The 21,651-nt window shown below is 43.1% G+C and overlaps 2 protein-coding genes across 3 annotated transcripts in view; one reads left to right on the top strand and one right to left on the bottom strand.

Annotated features, from left to right (window-relative positions):
- Nucleotides 1-12,042, top strand: part of LACTB (lactamase beta) — a 33,720-nt gene extending 21,678 nt beyond the window's left edge. For both annotated transcript variants that reach the window (XM_073303586.1, XM_073303587.1), the window contains one exon: nt 8,491-12,042. In XM_073303586.1, coding sequence (XP_073159687.1) covers nt 8,491-9,022 — 532 coding nt within the window. In that variant the 3' untranslated portion in view covers nt 9,023-12,042. The remainder of the gene's footprint in view (nt 1-8,490) is intronic.
- A 2,189-nt stretch (nt 12,043-14,231) lies between these two features.
- On the bottom strand, nt 14,232-19,744 carry RPS27L (ribosomal protein S27 like). The gene is made up of 4 exons (XM_073303588.1): nt 19,638-19,744; nt 16,955-17,063; nt 16,077-16,187; nt 14,232-14,854 (listed from the first exon to the last, which is right to left on the bottom strand). Exons 1-4 carry the CDS (start codon nt 19,641-19,643, stop codon nt 14,826-14,828), a joined length of 255 nt encoding a protein of 84 aa, XP_073159689.1. The 5' UTR covers nt 19,644-19,744; the 3' UTR covers nt 14,232-14,825.
- Between the last annotated feature and the right edge of the window lie 1,907 nt (nt 19,745-21,651).

The following is a 21,651-nucleotide window of genomic DNA, read 5'->3' as shown; positions in this document are numbered from 1 at the left end:
CTCAAAAACAGCCTTTCTAGCTCTGTTTTGCTTTTCCCAGCAGGCTAGAAAATGCCTACATGTCTGATAGGTTAATTTCCTTTTCTGATAAGAGGTTGTGTAAGAAAAAAAGCTAAAATGTTGCCCCAAATTTAGGGGGGGTGTACCCCAGATTTTGATCAAGCTAATTTGCAACCTTATTGTGTGCATTCAGCCACCATGAATTAATAAAATACAACACCACATAGTTGAGGATTAATTTGAACAAGTAGGGCTTCTGGAGGCAAAGTCAAAACTAGCTGCAGGCTTGCAGTTTCTGCTAATCGGAATGGGAGGAGGGGAGAAGAAAAGAGTCAACAAATTGACTGAAAGAAAATAAGTGGATGGAGATCTTGAGTTTGGGCACCTTTGATATAAAAGCTTATTATGACTAACATTGTTAGGAATGTTTGTGGATGAGTAATTTATTGAAGTTAGAAGAGGTGATGACCCAGTAGGGGTCACTATGGGTTACGTGTTTTATAAAAGTTAGTTATAAAAAGATTAGATAATAGTGTACTTTGGAGCAGTTCTCCGAAGCTATCCTGAAAGACTTTTTCCTGATACCATGCTCCTTGGCGGGGAAGCTACTAGCCATTGCAGACCACTAAATTACTCAGTACCATCTCAGATTCTAGGTAATTATTTGGGATGTTCTAAACCTATTACTTATGTCTCTGTGTGATTTAATCTAATAAATTATAGTTTTAGATAAGAGCATCCTTAATTGTATTAGTCTTTCATCAGCCGGAAGCACTGTGTTCCCATTGATTTATTTCTGATGCCGCCTGGAGTGAAACAGTTAAGTTACCACTGCTTTGGGTTCTGAAAACCCTGGGTAACAGAGTAACATTTACTCACAGGGCTATTTCCAAATCCCCTTGTTGCTTCTATGTCTTGGCTTTTACAGTAGGCTTTAAGCTCTGTTTAAAGTTCTAGGTTTAAATTCTTATTATTTATTTGTATTACAATAGAACTTAGAGGCTAACTGAGAACAGTTTGTGCTAGGCACTCACTGCACATACCTAGAGAGATGGTTCCTCTTAGCGAGCTTACAACCTAAATAGACAAGACTGAAGAAGTATTAGGAAAAGGGATATAAAGTACAAATGAACAGGGATGGTTTGAAAACATCTTATTAGTGCCATGATTTTTTGAGGGGGAGAGCGGTGAAGGGATTGGGTTTCTTTAAATGTTTTGTTGGGGATTTGTTAGGAGATCAGTTAAATGGAAATGCAAAGGAAGGGAGGAGAAAATTGCTGGGAAGGATAAAAGGAACATGGAAGGCAGGTGGAGGGAGGCATGGGTGTGGAGGGTTGGAGCAAACAATCAGCACCGGAAAGAGAATGTCTAGAGTACAAACTGCTGCAAGGAGTCTGATGGTCTTCCACTGTGGCTGAATACCTGCTGCAACTGCTTCTGTTTGCAGCTGGCTAACTCTCTGGCTAGTGCTATTCAGGAATTGCTTTTAATCGATAACTTTATAACTCTCTGTGCCCTGGTCTACACTAGGACTTTACGTCGAATTTAGCAGCGTTAAATCGATGTAAACCTGCACCCGTCCACACAATGAAGCCCTTTATTTCAACTTAAAGGGCTCTTAAAATCGATTTCCTTACTCCACCCCTGACAAGTGGATTAGCGCTTAAATCGACTTGCCGGCTCGAATTTGGGGTACTGTGGACACAATTCGATGGTATTGGCCTCCGGGAGCTATCCCAGAGTGCTCCATTGTGACCGCTCTGGACTGCACTCTCAACTCAGATGCACTGGCCAGGTAGACAGGAAAAGAACCGCGAACTTTTGAATCTCATTTCCTGTTTGGCCAGTGTGGCAAGCTGCAGGTGACCATGCAGAGCTCATCAGCACAGGTGACCATGATGGAGTCCCAGAATCGCAAAAGAGCTCCAGCATGGACCGAACGGGAGGTACGGGATCTGATCGCTGTTTGGGGAGAGGAATCCGTGCTATCAGAACTCCGTTCCAGTTTTCGAAATGCCAAAACCTTTGTCAAAATCTCCCAGGGCATGAAGGACAGAGGCCATAACAGGGACCCGAAGCAGTGCCGCGTGAAACTTAAGGAGCTGAGGCAAGCCTACCAGAAAACCAGAGAGGCGAACGGCCGCTCCGGGTCAGAGCCCCGAACATGCCGCTTCTATGATGAGCTGCATGCCATTTTAGGGGTTTCAGCCACCACTACCCCAGCCGTGTTGTTTGACTCCTTCAATGGAGATGGAGGCAATACGGAAGCAGGTTTTGGGGATGAAGAAGATAGCTCACAGCAAGCAGAGAAACCGTTTTTCCCGACAGCCAGGAACTGTTCCTCACCCTGGACCTGGAGCCAGCACCCCACAAACCCACCCAAGGCTGCCTCCTGGACCCTGGTGAGTGTACCTTTTAAAATACTATACATGGTTTAAAAGCAAGCATGTGAAAGGATTACTTTGCCCTGGCATTCGCGGTTCTCCTAGATGTAGTCCTAAAGCCTTTGCAAAAGGTTTCTGGGGAGGGCAGCCTTATTGTGTCCTTAATGGTAGGACACTTTACCACTCCAGGCCAGTAACACGTACTCGGGAATCATTGTAGAACAAAGCATTGCAGTGTATGTTTGCTGGCATTCAAACAACATCCATTCTTTATCTCTCTGTGTTATCCTCAGGAGAGTGAGATATAATTCATGGTCACCTGGTTGAAATAGAGTGCTTTTCTTTAGGGGACACTCAGAGGAGCCCATTCCTGCTGGGCTGTTTGCCTGTGGCTAAACAGAAATGTTCCCCGCTGTTAGCCACAGGGAGGGGGGGAAGGTTGAGGGGGTAGTCACGCGGTGGGGGGAGGCAAAATGCGACCTTGTAACGAAAGCACATGTGCTATGTATGTAATGTTAACAGCAAGGTTTACCCTGAAAGAGTGTAGCCACTGTTTTATAAAATGTCTTTTTAAATACCGCTGTCCCTTTTTTTTTCTCCACCAGCTGCATGTGTTTCAATGATCACAGGATCTTCTCCTTCCCAGAGGCTAGTGAAGCTTAGAAAGAAGAAAAAAAACGCACTCGCGATGAAATGTTCTCCGAGCTCATGCTATCCTCCCACACTGACAGAGCACAGACGAATGCGTGGAGGCAAATAATGTCAGAGTGCAGGAAAGCACAAAATGACCGGGAGGAGAGGTGGCGGGCTGAAGACAGGGCTGAAGCTCAAATGTGGCGGCAGCGTGATGAGAGGAGGCAGGATTCAATGCTGAGGCTGCTGCAGGACCAAACCAGTATGCTCCAGTGTATGGTTGAGCTGCAGCAAAGGCAGCTGGAGCACAGACTGCCACTGCAGCCCCTCTGTAACCAACCGCCCTCCTTCCCAAGTTCCATAGCCTCCACACCCAGACGCCCAAGAACGCGGTTGGGGGGCCTCCGGCCAACCAGCCACTCCACCACAGAGGATTGCCCAAAAAAAAAAGGCTGTCATTCAATAAATTTTAAAGTTGTAAACTTTTAAAGTGCTGTGTGGCATTTTCCTTCCCTCCTCCACCACCCCTCCTGGGCTACCTTGGTAGTCATCCCCCTATTTGTGTGATGAATGAATAAAGAATGCATGAATGTGAAGCAACAATGACTTTATTGCCTCTGCAAGCGGTGATTGAAGGGAGGAGGGGCGGGTGGTTAGCTTACAGGGAAGTAAAGTGAACCAAGGGGCGGGGGGTTTCATCAAGGAGAAACAAACAGAACTTTCACACCGTAGCCTGGCCAGTCATGAAACTGGTTTTCAAAGCTTCTCTGATGCGTACCGCGCCCTCCTGTGCTCTTCTAACCGCCCTGGTGTCTGGCTGCGCGTAACCAGCAGCCAGGCGATTCGCCTCAACCTCCCACCCCGCCATAAACGTCTCCCCCTTACTCTCACAGATATTGTGGAGCACACAGCAAGCAGTAATAACAGTGGGAATATTGGTTTCGCTGAGGTCTAAGCGAGTCAGTAAACTGCGCCAGCGTGCCTTTAAACGTCCAAATGCACATTCTACCACCATTCTGCACTTGCTCAGCCTGTAGTTGAACAGCTCCTGACTACTGTCCAGGCTGCCTGTGTACGGCTTCATGAGCCATGGCATTAAGGGGTAGGCTGGGTCCCCAAGGATACATATAGGCATTTCAACATCCCCAACAGTTATTTTCTGGTCTGGGAATAAAGTCCCTTCCTGCAGCTTTTGAAACAGACCAGAGTTCCTGAAGATGCGAGCATCATGCACCTTTCCCGGCCATCCCACATTGATGTTGGTGAAACGTCCCTTGTGATCCACCAGAGCTTGCAGCACTATTGAAAAGTACCCCTTGCTGTTTATGTACTCGGCGGCTTGGTGCTCCGGTGCCAAGATAGGGATATGGGTTCCGTCTATGGCCCCACCACAGTTAGGGAATCCCATTGCAGCAAAGCCATCCACTATGACCTGCACATTTCCCAGGGTCACTACCCTTGATATCAGCAGATCTTTGATTGCGTGGGCTACTTGCATCACAGCAGCCCCCACAGTAGATTTGCCCACTCCAAATTGATTCCCAACTGACCGGTAGCTGTCTGGCGTTGCAAGCTTCCACAGGGCTATCGCCACTCGCTTCTCAACTGTGAGGGCTGCTCTCATCTTGGTATTCATGCGCTTCAGGGCAGGGGAAAGCAAGTCACAAAGTTCCATGAAAGTGCCCCTACGCATGCGAAAGTTTCGCAGCCACTGGGAATCGTCCCAGACCTGCAACACTGTGCGGTCCCACCAGTCTGTGCTTGTTTCCCGAGCCCAGAATCGGCGTTCCACAGCATGAACCTGCCCCATTAGCACCATGATGCATGCATTGGCAGGGCCTATGCTTTCAGAGAAATCTGTGTCCATGTCCTGATCACTCACGTGACTGCGCTGACGTCGCCTCCTCGCCCGGTATCACTTTGCCAGGTTCCGGTGCTGCATATACTGCTGGATAATGCGTGTGGTGTTTAATGTGCTCCTAATTGCCAAAGTGAGCTGAGTGGCCTCCATGCTTGCCTTGGTATGGCATCCACACAGAAAAAAAGGCGCGGAATGATTGTCTGCCGTTGCTCTGACTGAGGGAGGGGCGACTGATGACACGGCTTACAGGGTTGGCTTCAGGGAGCTAAAATCAACAAAGGAGGTGTCTTTACATCAAGGAGTATTTCAGGCAGGACTTCACGGAGGGTTCCAATAAGAAATGGTGCACCTAAGTTATCGTTCTTATTGGAACAAGGAGGTTAGCCTGGCCTCTGATTGATACATGGCTAGATTTACTTCGCTGCACCTTCTCTGTGAGTGACTGCAGTGTGACCTAGAAGAATGAGTCCCCTAGATGGGGGAGGGGGGTAAGCAAATGAATACAGAACAAATCTGGTCTATTTCTTGTTTTGATCCACTCCATCTATCTTTTACATCTTTGGCTGGCAGCAGATGGTGCAGAAGGACTGCATGCCATCCACATCTCATGGCTGCTCGGCAGAAGATGGTACAGTACGACTGCTAGCCATCCTCATCTCTTGCCTGCCCGGCAGAAGATGGTACAGTACGACTGCTAGCAATCCGTATCGCCTGCCTGCTCACCATAAGACGGTTCAATAGGACTGACTGCAGGACTAAAGAGAATGACCTGGTCAAGTCACTCCAAATTTAGTCCCTGCGCCCATGTCTGCCCAGGCGCTCCCAGCCAACGTGGCCAGGAGCACCTCGGACACGACGAGGACGACTACCAGTCATACTGCACCATCTGCTGCCAGAAGGCAATGGGTTGCTGCTACTGTGTAGCAAAGCCGTACCGCGTCTGCCAGCACCCAGGAGTCATAGGGTGACGGTTACCTGAGCGGGCTCCATGCTTGCCGTGGTATGGCGTCTGCACAGGTAACTCAGGAAAAAAGGCGCGAAACGATTGTCTGCTCTTGCTTTCACGGAGGGAGGGAGGGAGGGAACGGGGGCCTTACGATACGTACCCAGAACCACCCGCGACAATGTTTTAGCCCCATCAGAGTGCTCCATTGTGACTGCTCTGGACAGCACTCTCACATGCCCGATTGTTTGCCGTTGCTCTGACGCAGGGAAGGGCGACGGAGGACACGGCTTACAGGGTTGGCTTCAGGGAGCTAAAATCAACAAAGGGGGTGTCTTTACATCAAGGAGTATTTCAGGCAGGACTTCACGGAGGGTTCCAATAGGAAATGGTGCACCTAAGTTATCGTTCTTATTGGAACAGGAAGGTTAGCCTGGCCTCTGATTGATACATGGCTAGATTTACTTCACTGCACCTTCTCTGTGAGTGACTGCAGTGTGACCTAGAAGAATGAGTCCCCTAGATGGGGGAGGGGGGTAAGCAAATGAATACAGAACAAATCTGGTCTATTTCTTGTTTTGATCCACTCCATCTATCTTTTACATCTTTGGCTGGCAGCAGATGGTGCAGAAGGACTGCATGCCATCCACATCTCATGGCTGCTCGGCAGAAGATGGTACAGTACGACTGCTAGCCATCCTCATCTTTTGCCTGCCTGGCAGAAGATGGTACAGTACGACTGCTAGCAATCCGTATCGCCTGCCTGCTCACCATAAGACGGTTCAATAGGACTGACTGCAGGACTAAAGAGAATGACCTGGTCAAGTCACTCCAAATTTAGTCCCTGCGCCCATGTCTGTCCAGGTGCTCCCAGCCGACGTGGCCAGGAGCACCTCGGACATGACGATGACGGCTACCAGTCGTACTGTACCGTCTGCTGCCACAAGGCAAGGGGTTGCTGCTACTGTGTAGCAATGCCGTACCGCGTCTGCCAGCACCCAGGAGTCATAGGGTGACGGTTACCTGAGCGGGCTCCATGCTTGCCGTGGTATGGTGTCTGCACAGGTAACTCAGGAAAAAAGGTGCGAAACGATTGTCTGCTCTTGCTTTCACGGAGGGAGGGAGGGAACGGGGGCCTGACGATATGTACCCAGAACCACCCGCGACAATGGCATCAGGCATTGGGATCTCAACCCAGAATTCCAATGGGCAGCGGAGACTGCAGGAACTGTGGGATAGCTACCCACAGTGCAACGCTCCGGAAGTCGACTCTAGCCTCGGTACTGTGGAAGCGCTCCGCCGAGTTAATGCACTTAATGCACTTAGAGCATTTTCTGTGGGGACACACACACTCAAATATATAAAACCGATTTCTAAAAAAACGACTTCTATAAATTCGACCTTATTCCGTAGTGTAGACATACCCTGTGATAGGGTATATCAGGCATTTGCTGCCCACCGCCTGAGACCTCACTGCCTTGGTACAACCTGTCCTAGGAAAAGAAGGGCAATGAGTTTGGACTTCTAGTTGTTTAGAAAGGCCTCCCACAGTCAGCTGCTGGCGGAACCAGAAAGTCGTAGTCCTCTAGCAGCTAGAAGGGCTGGGAGCAGGCAAAGGCCAATCGGGGATCAGCAGGTCAGATGATAAGGACTGGCTGCTATTAGATGGCAGTTCTGGGTGAAGCAGAGGAAAAGATCTTCACTCTGCCTTAGCCCACAAAGCCAGGCTTTGTCAGGGGCTAATTCTGAGCACTCTTCTTTTAGATCAGCAAGAGGCTTTTATTTTGTGGCATGTGAGGCCCAGACAGGCCATCGTGAGTCCAATATTAATTGGACTTCGAATTAGGCATGCTCACTTCACAGGACACCCCCCCCCCCCCCCCGCTTCAGGCAGGTCCATGACACACTTCTATCAGTATTGCTAAGCTTAGGCATGGTAACATTTGGTGTGACTTACTTTTGTGGATTGCAGACTCTGAAGGTGATTGGAACTTAGGTTTTAGTCATTTTAAATGCATCCCTAAAGTGAGTTTGCAGTGTATGGAGCACGCTGATGTTGAACAAAGTTTAGTACTCAATGTCCTTTTGTCTGTTATGAAACACATGCTTTTGGGGACAAATAGTCTGACCCACTGGGTCAGACTATCAGAGCAGGAGTCCTGAGATCCATTTTTAGCAGAATTTACCATCACTGTGGGTTTACTGCCTTTATGCACACAAATACGTATTTAGCCATCTATTGGCCATTGAACTACAAGCCACATACTTTATCCTTCCCCTAACCAATCTCCTGCATTGCCCTACGGACTCTTACTTCATTACTTCTCCGTCGTTTTCTTCCTGGGTGCAGAACTATGCTCTACTGCCTTAGGGTTTTCTGTGCTTGTGGAAGGTGAGCAAGCTTTGGTGTGTTTTTGTATCCTGAATTCTCAAGCTGTTTTTAATCTCTGGTAGCTGTAAACTCCATGGCACCAGAAATCTAGCATGCTGAACTGGTATCTAGTACATGGCAATTACACCTCCCAGTATTAAAATTGGACTCAATTGCACAGTGTCTTGTGTGTGCCATCTCATTACTGTTTTGCTTTTATTATAATCTAGAAATTTAAAAGATTATTATTTCCATTATATTTAAGGGTGACCACTAAAACTTTCTTGTTTAATTCTAGGTGTTATGTTTGCAACAAAAAAGGACGGCTGGTAAATGCACCCTATGTGGACAACTCCTACAAGTGGGCTGGTGGCGGCTTTCTTTCTTCAGCAGGTGACCTCCTGAAATTTGGAAATGCCTTGCTGTACAGTTATCAAGTTGGACAGTTTAAAAACAGTACCAAGAAACTTCTTCCTGGCTACCTCAAACCAGATACGATTACAATGATGTGGACCCCAGTGCCAAACACTGAGGTGTCATGGGATAAGGATGGAAAATATGCAATGGGTTGGGTTGTTGTGGAGAGAAAGCAAGAATATGGTTTTTGCAGACAGCAGCGACACTACATCTCCCATACTGGTGGAGCAGTGGGTGCAAGCAGTGTCCTGCTTATTCTTCCTGAAGAGTTGGACTCTGAGGTTATAAACAGTGGGTTAGTGACCCCTCCCAGGGGAGTAATTGTTAACATTATTTGTAATATGCAGTCAGTTTCCCTCAACAGCACTGCCTTAAAGATTGCAAAAGAATTTGAAAAAGACAAATTGGCATGATACTTTGATTAAAATAGTGTAGGTCTGAATAACTGTACTGTAGTATTGAAATAGGAACAAAGTTTTTAAAAACATAAGGGTACACGTGAGCGCCAAGATTGCTAGGAATACACATTTATCAGATTGTAAAGAAATTAACCTATATGACTGTTGTTAGTGGTGCTACATTTTTGTGTATTTAGAAGTCTTTGCTCAGGGAAGTAGCTCTGTAGTTGCTAACTTATGGAAAAGGGGTGAAAAAAGGCATTCTAAGAGAACACAGTTATTATGTAAATCAGCCATGCAAATCACCAATGCTGGAGCAATGTTTTTTCATATCAAGCCAAGGTAATGACCAGTCAAGATCGATAAATATTGTTGTTGGCCTTTACCAGAAAGAGGGTGATGTTTACTCTTTGTCTTCTAGACACTTTTGTATGCGCAAATAAATAATTTCCTTAAATGTAGTAAAATTAAGGAAAACTTGTATAGAATCAAATAATCACAACCTGCAAGACTGACTTCGTTTATTGCCATGTTATATTTTTTCACATTCATGCTGGCGAAAGTTGTTCACCAGTATTTTTGAACAGTCACTTTAAAAAGAGATATTTTGCTTTTTAAAAAACATTGACTAGAAAGTTTTGTACTTCTGTCCAAAAACAAACCCCGCTGAAATGAAACTGAATTTGCTCCCAGGCTGAGGATGACTCTACACTAGATTTCATCAGAAGCATGTTTTTTAACAGAGTTGCAACACTCAAGTTCCTGTTCAAAATTAGAAAAGGATGAAACTTAGCATGGTGAGTTAAGCTGGTCTTTCATCTTTTAGAGGACTGCTTTTCTATTCTGACTGGCACAAAACAAATGAGTGAAGCCAGCCTGCTGGCCCAGTGGTATTCCTTTACTCTTTTGTGTTGTATCAGAATTAAAATATTCTATATAATGAGCAAAATCATGAGAGATTATTCTTGAAGTCAGTATCAGAATTCCCACTGACTTCAAGAGGATCAAGATCACACCCAGATTATCTCTCACTTCCCAATTCAGAAGCTGTGCTCTGCGGACAACTCTGCTCAACAGTAATCGCCTCTGGATGAGCAAGAAGTGATGCTGAGAGCTTTCCAAAGGAAATCTCATCTCTGCTACAGAGGCACAAGGAATATTGAATCAGGGATCCAGCACCTAAGGGTGCTCCATAATGGCTGTGGAGGTTCTCTTCTCTCTCTCTCTCTCTCTCTCTTTCCAGAGGGACACTAAAGAAAATCAGCTAAATGATCTCTTAGTATTTAGTCATCCTTCACTTAAAAACAATCTACGTTCTTTCTTTCAGAGTCTCCTTTAGTTAATCTAGTTTTGCCTTGAATATCTTCAATATGGGCAATTATGTTCTCTCTTTTTGGCAGTTTACTCTATTGTTTAATTAAAACTGCTACAAAAGGCTTCCTGCTACTTTTTTTTCTTAATTTTAAACAATTTTGGTTATACTTCCTAACAGGAAAAACTTGTCTAAAATTCCCATAAAATCTTTTAGACAAGGACATATTTTATATATCTCCTTACCACCTTTTTCTGTTGTTTTTACATGACGAATTTTTAATTCAATCTTTTTTTCACTGTAGATGTGCCAACTTCTTACTTGTTTTCCCCTACAGATTTAACACATTTAGCCCAGATTGAGTTTCTTGGAGTGCAAGAACTGCTTAAATGATCTATTAACTTTGTTCCTTTCATGTGCATCTTTTGGTTAAATCTGTCACCAGCAAAACAATTTTTGATACTGGCTTTGTTAGAGAGACCATGTCCTCCTTGTTCAGTGATGAGGCTGTTGTCTCCCCTATATTTAAAAAAAAAACAAAAACAGGAATTTTACAAGAACTGTGAAATGTTTTATTATTTAATATATATGCTTACTGAAGTTTGAGCAGATGGAAAGGTAGTATAACATGCATATGATTTAAATGTGCATGTCTATATAGATAATGCAGAGTTGAGGCATTACGTATGTTCCTTTTGTTCTCATGTAATACTATTTATTCAGAGATGGCCAAGTGTTCACAGGCTCAAAAGCAATCTGCAGAAGATGATCATAAGAAAGACTTGCTATAATAGTAGCAGATCTTCTGTATTCTCATTTTATGAGTTCTGATTACAATGTAACGATCAATCTGGATTTTAAAATGTACAGACTGGAAAATGAAAGTTGTGAGGTTTTTTTTTTTAAACATTTACAGTATGGTCTTAATTCATTTATTTTAGCAAACATTTTGCTTAATTTTAATGGATTTTGATAAAGCTGTACCTGTAATCCAGAATACTGTTTTAGTATTAATAGTGAGTTAAAGGAATTTTAAGTACATTTTTTTTCTTCCTGTATATCATGTGCACAGAGCATGAGGTTGGTGTACTAGAAAAAAAAAAGCACTGAACTCCCCCACACATGTAGGTAGGTACTCACAATGCTACTGCTGCTGTTGATATTGCAGAGCTTGGCTAGCATTCTTATAGCCCCTGTGCTTGCATACTTCACTGGTGATGTATTTCTTCATGAGGTTGCGGTGTGGGAAGAATGCTGAATATGTACATCTTTTCCCAAATTATATCTGGTTTCGCAGGAGCATGCCCCCACGCTTACTCAAAACCTTAAACAAAAAAGTTGCTCCAAAATGAATCTCTAACACTGATGCAGGTGCCACAGCACTGCTTCGCAATTCTGCTTCTCTACCTGAAGGGGAAGGATATTACAGGCAGTAGCTGAAAGAACATTGGCTTGCCTGTCCCTAACTCTGCTACCACTCTTAGCATTTGTTTCACAAAGATTTGACTTCAACCATGTGGAGAAATACCATGTCAGTGCCGCATTCACATTTCTCCTGTTATAGTTTGAGATGTGACATACCAAGAAATTTATTTTTATTATAGATGATCTGTGATATTTAGCAGAATTGTCAGTGGTTTACTTTACACAGATTCCTAATTAAATGTAAATGCCTGTCTAGTGCTTTCATGATTATAGTTAGTTATTTTATGCCTTAAACAATAAAAACTCATTTTATTAAACTTTGTTTTGTGCTAAGTGAGTTTGCTTCTTGGCTGACCAAAACTATATTTTTATATCACTATTATCTAGTCAGTGTTCTAAAAATTTTTTTTTTTTTTTAAAATGGGAAAAAATGCTCATGGATGCTGAGGATTGGGCTTCTTCTAAAGTAGCCAGGAGCTAGTTTGACATTTTCGTATTGTCACAAAATCAGTTCATGTAATTTTTAACCTAAATCTTTAACACTGATGGAAAAATATATCCAGTATAAAAACAATGGAGATAAAGGTTGTAAACTTGTCACATTATAATTGGAACGCTCTTTCATAGTCTTGCACAACATTTATCAAGTCACTAGATGCTCAACAGCAGAAATCTGTACTGTTTAATAAAACATGAGTTGTTTGCCCTGGATGGCTTAGTTCCTGCCGGGTTCATGAAAAGCTGACAGCCTATAAGCTATTAAATGCAAAAACACTAAAACGTAAAACTTCTACTGTAACATGTTGTTGCTGCTTTATTTTTTTTCTATATCATAAATACTCTGGAAATAGTGATCTTTGCTTAATGGTTCTTAAAAGTAAGGGTTTTTTGGTTGTGGGGAGGGGGTTTATGAAAAACAAACTTACTGACCATTGCATTGGATCAGATAAAGATCTAATATAACATGCATATACCCAAGCATATTGCTAAGACTACCACAGCGCATACAGCACTAGTGATAGGAAACACCCCAATGTAAGTATTTGAAATGGGTATGAAAGCAAAATTCATGGCAAGAAATAAGTTTGAAAACACTTTTAGCAATCAAAGCGACTAGTGAGAACATTTTACCAGCGTACACATAGCAGTTGTAGACTTTCTATATCCAAAAAGAACATACTTACCTCACTGTGGAGGTAATTGCCTTTTTTTTTAAATAAAAAGCAAACACAATCATTCTTGCTTCTTGAAGGTAAATCAGAATCACTGGTTGATGTAATTTGCTGTATGGAAGCATTACAGGAGTTTACATCTCATTTAAGCTACTGCCAGCAGCCAGGATTAGACAGAATGACAAGATGGGTTATTCAGCTACTCTGGTTTGGCAATACTTAGTTATTCCAGGTTTTCTTAAAATCTCATGTGTGAAAAGGAATATCAATCACTCGTTTTAGCTTGTGCTTATATCTAGAAAGAATTGAGTGCCCTACTTGCCTCATTGGCATTTCTAACAGGCTGTGGGCAGTGTTTAGCCACCTAGAGCAATTTGAATGATACATCAAATCTGACTTGAGTTACTTTGCTCTTAAGTTTTCCTGTGTTTGTCATGAAATCTTAATATGGTTTAAAGTTGGTAGAATATGTAATAGTTATGTAGGGATCAACTAATTGACAGAAGCCACTCTGCACCTTTAAGAAAAACATACATACCAAGGATTTTTTTTAAATGAAGAGATGGACACTGAGAATTCATTTTCACTTTCTAAGAAGTGCAGTAAAACATCTCAAACTGATGCAAATACAGTATCAAGCATTATTTTTTATTGATTTGAAGCTGACATCATGCTCTTACCACAAAAGAATAGTTTAACTTGGGAAAGACAAAATTTCCAATGCCAGCCAAACGACGAGAAGATGTACTTTATGCAATTTTGAAAAAAAGTTCTGTTTACATATAAATCAAGACATTACTATAAAATTATTCTTCTTAAGATATAGATTTAAGAATGCAGTCTACATGGTTTACCATGTAAAGAAATAACTGAAATGTCAATTGTTAGTATTCCATGGTAAATTAGAAAGAGAAGCAGTCCTTTTAAAAACAAAAGCCAACCAATTTTTTTTCCTCGAGCTGGTTAATTGTTATGCATAATATCTTTTTAGAATTTACAATGCTAATTGATGGTCTTATAACAGAATAAAACCTATTTAATAGCAATTTACTAGCCTTAACAAGCATTATACCAACATACTTTATTTTCTAGATTAACCCTGTCACAGAATGGAACTAACTTTTTGAATTGAATTTTATTCATTTCCTTGTGACTTGATGCCATTCATAGCTCTCTAATAGTTTGCTGTCTAATAGGTATTTGTTCATATGCCATATCCCCTATGCAGAGAGAATGCTTTCTAGTTTTCCTATGGAAAAGTGTTTGCTTTATATATCCATCTAGCAGTTTTAACCCCATGTATCACAACAGTGGCAAAAAAAAAAAAAGCATCGGGGGTAACCATGTTAGTTTGTATCCACAAAAGCAAGGAGGAGTCTGGTGGCATCTTAAAAACTAACAGATTTATTTGGGCACAAACTTTCATGGGGAAAAAACCCCACCATGCATCTGAAGAAGTGGGTTTTTTACCCACGAAAGCTTATGCCCAAATAAATCTGTTTTTAAAAAAAAATTTTTCCCCCTATATTTAAGCATTAAGGTATTCCTGCAGCAGTTTCCATTTGCCTTTCATTTCTATAGCTGATATAGCAGTGGTGATTAGTCAGTTTATAATTAACAAAACGGTGTGCAGCAAGTCTTAAGTTCCGATTCTTGTGAGGAATGGCATCACCCATTCAAATACAGTAATAAAAAGCTCTAAAAATAGAGCTGAATTACCCATAGACTTCCAGAAAAATTGTGCACATTAAGACATTTTATTGGGGGAGAGGGGGAAAAAAAACCCCACCAGATAATTGCTGGTGTTTCTTACAAAGTAGAATAATTAACTTGTTAGATTAACCGACGTTTTTGAACAGATAAGGCTTCCAGGAGCATATAACGTGAGTCATGTTGGCAAAGGGAGCATTCAATGTTGCTTTCTTCTAAATGAGCAGCCTGTAAACAAATCACATAAAAGGATTCAAAATGGGATAGTCCTTAAATTGTTATAGGAGACAACCCTGAGAACATCCTATTGCCCTGGCTATTTCTGTAGCTGAGTTTACATAAATAATGGGTTTAATTTACTTTTCCTCTACAAGACATTCAAGTGAAAAATTAGCATTTCAGATCAGGCCTAATCTGATTATTATAATGACATAGCTACATTTTTACATCTCAATGTGCAGTGAGAGGGGCTTTATGCCTATGCCATTGAAAGCTTAACTTTGCATCTTTTTAAAGGCAGATCTCCTACTCCCTCCTCCAATGGCAAACACCCTAAATTGCAGTGATTTCTCTGGTAAAGGTGGGTTGTTCTGTAGTTTGGTCCGCCTGCAGCCTTATTCCAGGTACCCTGCGCTCCTGTAAACTCTTCTGTGAATGTACATATATGCAGCACTACTATTTTATGCCTATATAGCCATAGTTGTTGGCCTGTTTTACCACTGAAAAGTATAGCCCAGAAATCAACTTTAAATGCATACTTTTTTTCTGAAAAGAGATTAAATATAACCTCATGGGGTTTTTTATACCACCTTTCATATTTTAAGCATCTTGCTGCACTTAAATAGTAATGAGTTAAACACTGGTTCTACCCCAGTTATCTATGCAAACAGAGCAGCCATTATATACTCAACTATAGTTTGACAAAAACAAATTTTAATCACAGGGAATGTTAACCAAGGAATCTTGCTGATACTAGGGGAGAGGGCAAGCAGAGACTGTTTTAATCTGACAGCAGTACGCCATAGCATGACAGTGAACATGTGACCCAGGGACTTAAACCTGATAACCTTCAGGTTCAGAAGTAAATGAACCATACTATAAACTTTGGCCATATGCTTACTGTTAATCTGAAAGGAATTACAATTCAGAGTATAGGGAATCATTAAAGCCTATTCAGGGTATTTAACTGATGAATACTGATTTAGTTACACCGCCCTTATATAATGCAAAAAAGACCAGCTGCAGATACAGTTGCAATCCAGCTCCCAATTTACCAGAAATCAATACTTCTCAAACACACACTCACTTCTGAGGGATCTGAAGAATGTTCATTTTCAGTCTTTGTTTTTTAAGCCACAGAGAAAATGAAACCTTTAGCACTTTGCAAGTATATTAATGCACAGCCTTCAAAGGAATAAAACTGGCTTAATTATTAAACATACTCCCTTACCTTCTGTAAGCCTGGCCTTTCCTCCAGTAGGCTGGCACAACACAGTTGAGCACCCAACGCACAGAACCACTGTCTGAGCATGGCTGAACACTGTGGTGATCTTGTAGCATCCTAAAAGGGAATACTGGTAAACTTAAAGTGGTTAAATATTTAAAGAGACATAGCAAAGTCTGCATCTATTTAGTTTACAACCTTCCTCCAACAAAAAGTTGGCAACTGCAAGATACTAGACAATTACATTTAAAAGTTCGTGATATTAGCAGTTGGACATTGCCTACAACAATACAAGTTACTCTAGGATGACACACAACTGTTCTACTGAATCAAGTCTCTGAAGCCTTGTCTACACTATCTAGTTAATCTCTCACTATTATGACTCCATGTGGGCAGAATTAGATATGACTGATTAAAATATCAAGAACTAGCTTACATTTGTACTCCCATTATTGATACCACTAGTGCATTTGGAATAATGAAAGATTTACAAAAGTACAGCTAAGAGCATCTATTGTGTGTCACCTGAACAACAGGCTTAGCTTTTCTTTGCCAAAACCCCATCCATTTCACTCAAATTTTTAATATACTTTTGGGAGAAAAAATCTAAGAGCCTGAAGCATAAGAGAGCTCCTAAGTCAGTCCTCTGGCAAAAACAAAGTGAAACCCTGCTATTCTAATATAAAAAGCAAACAGAAGAGTTCTGAAAAAAAAATCAAACCCTCTTTATTGGAGCACAGAAAGTACACTCATTTTCCCTTTTATAGCAGATTTACGCAACAATTAGGAATGATATTTCATTGACCTTTCATTATCAGTCTTCACTGCACATAAGTTTCATTATTGTTATGCATAATGAAAGGGTAAAGCTCTTAAATATTTACCTGGACACTTTACATCCATAAAGTAGGAATTTGGACTCTGCACCAGACGTTTCTTTTTGTGCTTTCTTTTCTCCTCCTCTAGAGATGGATGTGCTATGTCTCTATCCAACTAGATTTAATAGCAACAAAGGGTAAGTCATGGTATTGGATGGTAAATACTGCTCAATCCAGTTATATTAGTTGGGTGGGAGATTTCCTGTTGAGTTTATGCTGCTATTTTGTTCTTAGTTAGTATATGTATATCAGTACACCAGTTCCAATGCTTTAAAACTAAAACCAACAGCATATGCAAGCATTTGTGTGTTAGAAACACCTGCAATACCACCACTACCTTTGGAGATGCTTCTTACTGTAATAGGTTTCAGAGTGGTAGCCGTGTTACTCTGTATCAGCAAAAAGAATGAGGTATATTTGTGGCACCTTAGAGACTAACAAATTTATTTGAGCATAAGCTTTTGGGGGCTAAAACCCACTTCATCAGATGCATGCAGTGGAAAATACAGTAGGAATATATATATATATATACACACACACAACATGAAAAATGGGTGTTGCCTTACACACTATAATGAGAGTGATCAATTAAGGTGAGCTATTATCAGCAGGAGAAAAAAACCTTTTGTAGTGATAATCAGGATGGCCCGTTTCCAACAGTTGACAAGAAGGTGAGAGTGACAGTAGGGGGGATAATAAACATGGGGAAATAGTTTTACTTCATGTAAAAAGAAAAGGATTACTTGTTGCACCTTAGAGACTAACCAATTTATTTGAGCATAAACTTTTGTGAGCTACAGCTCACTTCATCTGATGCATCAGACTAACATGGCTGCTACTCTGAAACCTTACTTTGTGTAACGACCCATCCACTCCCAGTCTTTATTCAAACCTAATTTAATGGTGTCCAATTTGCAAATTAATCCCAATTTAGCAGTCTCTCATTGGAGTCTGTTTTTGAAGTCTTTTTTTTTTTTTAAAGTCTTCAAAACCAGATTCCAAGGAGACTAGTCAATTGTTGGAAATGGGCCATCCTGATTATCACTACAAAAGGTTTTTTTCTCCTGCTGATAACTCACCTTAATAGATCACTCTCATTATAGTGTGTATGGCAACACCCATTTTTTTATGTCCTCTGTGTGTGTATCTATCATATCTATCGTCCTACTGTATTTTCCACTGTATGCATCCGATGAAGTGGGTTTTAGCCCATGAAAGCTTATGCTCAAATAAATTTATTAGTCTCTAAGGTGCCACAAGTACTCCTCATTCTTATGGTAATGTAATAGAACATGTACTATACTAGGACACACACTATTACATCGTTCTTTCCAATGCTATGTCTCTCACTATTGAACTAGCTGCATGAATCAATTATCACTCTTGACTAAAAAAAATCAGATGTGAGTAGTGGAATAAAGAAAACTGGCAATGATTTCTGGATAGTTTGTTTCAGAGAGGGATTTCCAGTTCTACAATCTATCTTGGTTTCAAAAATCAGCGTGAAAGCATCAGGCTGCCATCACTGGAAAGGATAAGTGGGTTGCTGGACTAGGCATTTGTACACAAATAAAACAGGAATGCCTGGAAAAAACAAAGCTGCTAAAACCATCCATAATGGAACTGATGATTAAAGAAAACTCCTAAAACCTAGGCCACTGAGCTAACTCAAGGTAGCTGGAGTGCAGCCAATAGGCCAGCGCCAGTACCATGTGATTGATTGTTCCTTGAATGTTTTTCAAAAGACAACCCCACAGCTGCCACCTGCTAATCTGATGGTTCAGAACAGATTAAACCAATTAAGCACCCAACCCTCCCAAAGTGCAAACAAGTGTCCTCCGTGTTATCCACAGCAGAAATGAAACAGGGGCCAGCGTGGTCTAGAGGGGTCTCAATCCGCCTGTCCTTGACTTGAATGACTAAACTTTGTCTTCACTAGAGCAGGATGAGATATAACACCCCTACCCCCGAACTGGACTCCTTCCTGGCAGAGATAGTCCACACACAAGATAAAGGGAGAGGAAGAGGGCAGGAAAAGGGATTTAGGAAGGTCCCACAGTGGGGCCCCTAGCACTCTCAGCCCCACTACAGGGAAGCGGGGAGGGGACGCGGCGGGCAGTCTCAGCAGCCAGGCCCCTGGCATCACAGACCCCAGGACGGGAGATTGGAGCACCTAGGCCCCAGGTGGCATCACAGACCCCAGTACAGGGCAGGACGGGAGAGCGGAGCAGCCAGGCCCGTGGCGCTCTCATTCCCCTTTGGCACAAGGCTGTTTTATTCTGAGAATCCAACGCGAGAAGCCAGTAACGGGCGTCCCGGCACGTGCGAAGGGCACTAGGCGCCCTCAGCCTCCCGTGAGCATGGGGCGCCCTGCTAAGGTCGCCGCCCCCCATGTCCTGGGTGTCAGTTACTCCGTCCCCCAGGGCCGTTAGTGTCACGTGGCTGCGCCAACTCCCCCGTGTCCCTCCCGCCCAGCGCAGTGCCAGGATAATCCCCCCCGCGTCACATCTATCCCGGTCACGAGGGGAGGGTTGCCCGCGCTGCGGGCCCCTGGAGCTGGGTCCCATCCACAGGGCTGGGGGAGGGCACATTCCCCTGGCCGCAGTCTGAGGCCCTTCACCCCACCCTTCAGGGGGCTGCTAAGGTGATTCACTCGCTGGGTCCCAACGCTGTAAACAAAACAACTCACAGGCATGTTGTCTCCCCAACCGGAAGTACCCTTCGAGTGAATGACCAGTGAACGGGGCGGGCCTGTCGGGCCAGGGCAACCAATCTGCGCTCATAGGCCGACTGCCGCTTCCGGGAGGCGGCGCGCAAGAAGCGTGGTGGTCTTTTCTCTATGGTCCTCGTGGCGCTCTCATCTTTCGTATGGTGGGGCTTGGGGAGTCTCTGCCCTGGCGAGTTACGGCTATCCGAGCGCTTTCAACTCGCTTCCCCCGCGTGAATCCTTCAGACTCCCCGGCCTTGCGCTTCGATGTGGAGACCGTTAGCCAGCCTGGATCCCGGCGGCCGGCAAGAACCTTGCTTGCAGCTTCCCACACAGACAGGACGGAGGTGGGCACAATCCGGCCGCTCTGCGGGGAGACCCCAGGGCCAGCGGCCTGATACGCAGCCCTGGTCCCTGCCGACCCACGCCAATGACGGGCTCCGAGGGTGGATGGCTAGCTACTGGGCACCCCTTCCTGACAGGGCCCCAAGGCCTGGCTGCCCCTGCGGAGACCACGGGGCCCTGCACCCAACGCTGAGGCTAGCGCTTCTGGGGTGACCAAGCGAGTCCCACAGAGACAGCAGGCGAGCCTCAGGCCTGGCTCTCTACAGTACAAAACATTGGTGATACAAAACATCTTTTCTACCAAGAAAACCTCCACCTTATTCTACAGGAAGTGCCCCAGGACCTTGTAGGGCAGTGGTTCTCAACCTTTCCAGACTGCTGTATCCCTTTCAGGAGTCCGTTTTGTTTTGCTTACCCCAAGTTTCACCGCATTTAAAAATGACTTGCTTACAAAATCAGACATAAAAATACAGAAGTGGCACAGCACACTAGTACTGAAAAATTGCTGACTTTCTCATGTTTGCCATATAATTATAAAATAAATCAATTGGAATATAAATATTCTACTTACATTTCAGTGTGATACTTGAGCCTGTGTTTCACTTGTGAGCCTTGTCTGAAGCCCATGCCGTGCCACCCAAGACTGAAGCATGGAACTTAGCTTTATGGGCCCCCCTGTGCATGGGGCCCCAGGCAGTTACCCTGCTTGCTACCCCCTAATGCTGGCCCTGCACTTGTGACCCCCTAAACCTGTCCTGTGATCCCCCTGATGGTCGCAACCCCCAGGATGAGAAACTGATCTAGAAGAATTGAGTATGCCCTGGAAGACCTCTGTGTACCCCCACGGGTATGCATACCCCTGGTTGAGAAACACTGCTGTAGTGTTTCAGGCCATTATATAGGCTTTCCACTTTTAATGGTTTCTTCTCTAGGGCACGTAAATTGAGTTACGACAGAATAACAGGTTTCAGAGTAACAGCCGTGTTAGTCTGTATTCGCAAAAAGAAAAGGAGGACTTGTGGCACCTTAGAGACTAACCAATTTATTAGAGCATAAGCTTTCGTGAGCTACAGCTCACTTCCTCAGATGCATATCGTGGAAACTGCAGCAGGCTTTATATATACACAGAGAATATGAAACAATACCTATTCCCACCCCACTGTCCTGCTGGTAATAGCTTATCTAAAGTGATTTCCAGCACGTATATATAAAGCCTGCTGCAGTTTCCACGATATGCATCTGAGGAAGTGAGCTGTAGCTCACGAAAGCTTATGCTCTAATAAATTGGTTAGTCTCTAAGGTGCCACAAGTCCTCCTTTTCTTTTTGACAGAATAACAGTAAGCTGACAGTGTCTCTCGATGATCTGATGTGTTGATGGTAGGGGCATTTTAAAAATTATATTTTTGTATAATTTTTAGATTAAAAAGAAAAGGAGTACTTTGGGCACCTCAGAGACTAACAAATTTATTTGAGCATAAGCTTTCATGAGAAGTGAGCTGTAGCTCACGAAAGCTTATGCTCAAATAAATTTGTTAGTCTCTATGGTGCCACATGTCCTCCTGCTAGAACACTCTAATGCCCTATGAAGATTTTTGAGTTAGAGTTTACATTAAAAATAGAGGTTTCTAGGGAAGGAGAGGCACAGAAGCA

The sequence above is a fragment of the Lepidochelys kempii genome, chromosome 10, assembly GCF_965140265.1.
Source record: "Lepidochelys kempii isolate rLepKem1 chromosome 10, rLepKem1.hap2, whole genome shotgun sequence".
In the NCBI taxonomy this organism is placed as follows: domain Eukaryota; kingdom Metazoa; phylum Chordata; order Testudines; family Cheloniidae; genus Lepidochelys; species Lepidochelys kempii.
Note: the sequence above shows the minus strand (reverse complement) of the source record. Positions and strands in the feature narration are given on the sequence as shown.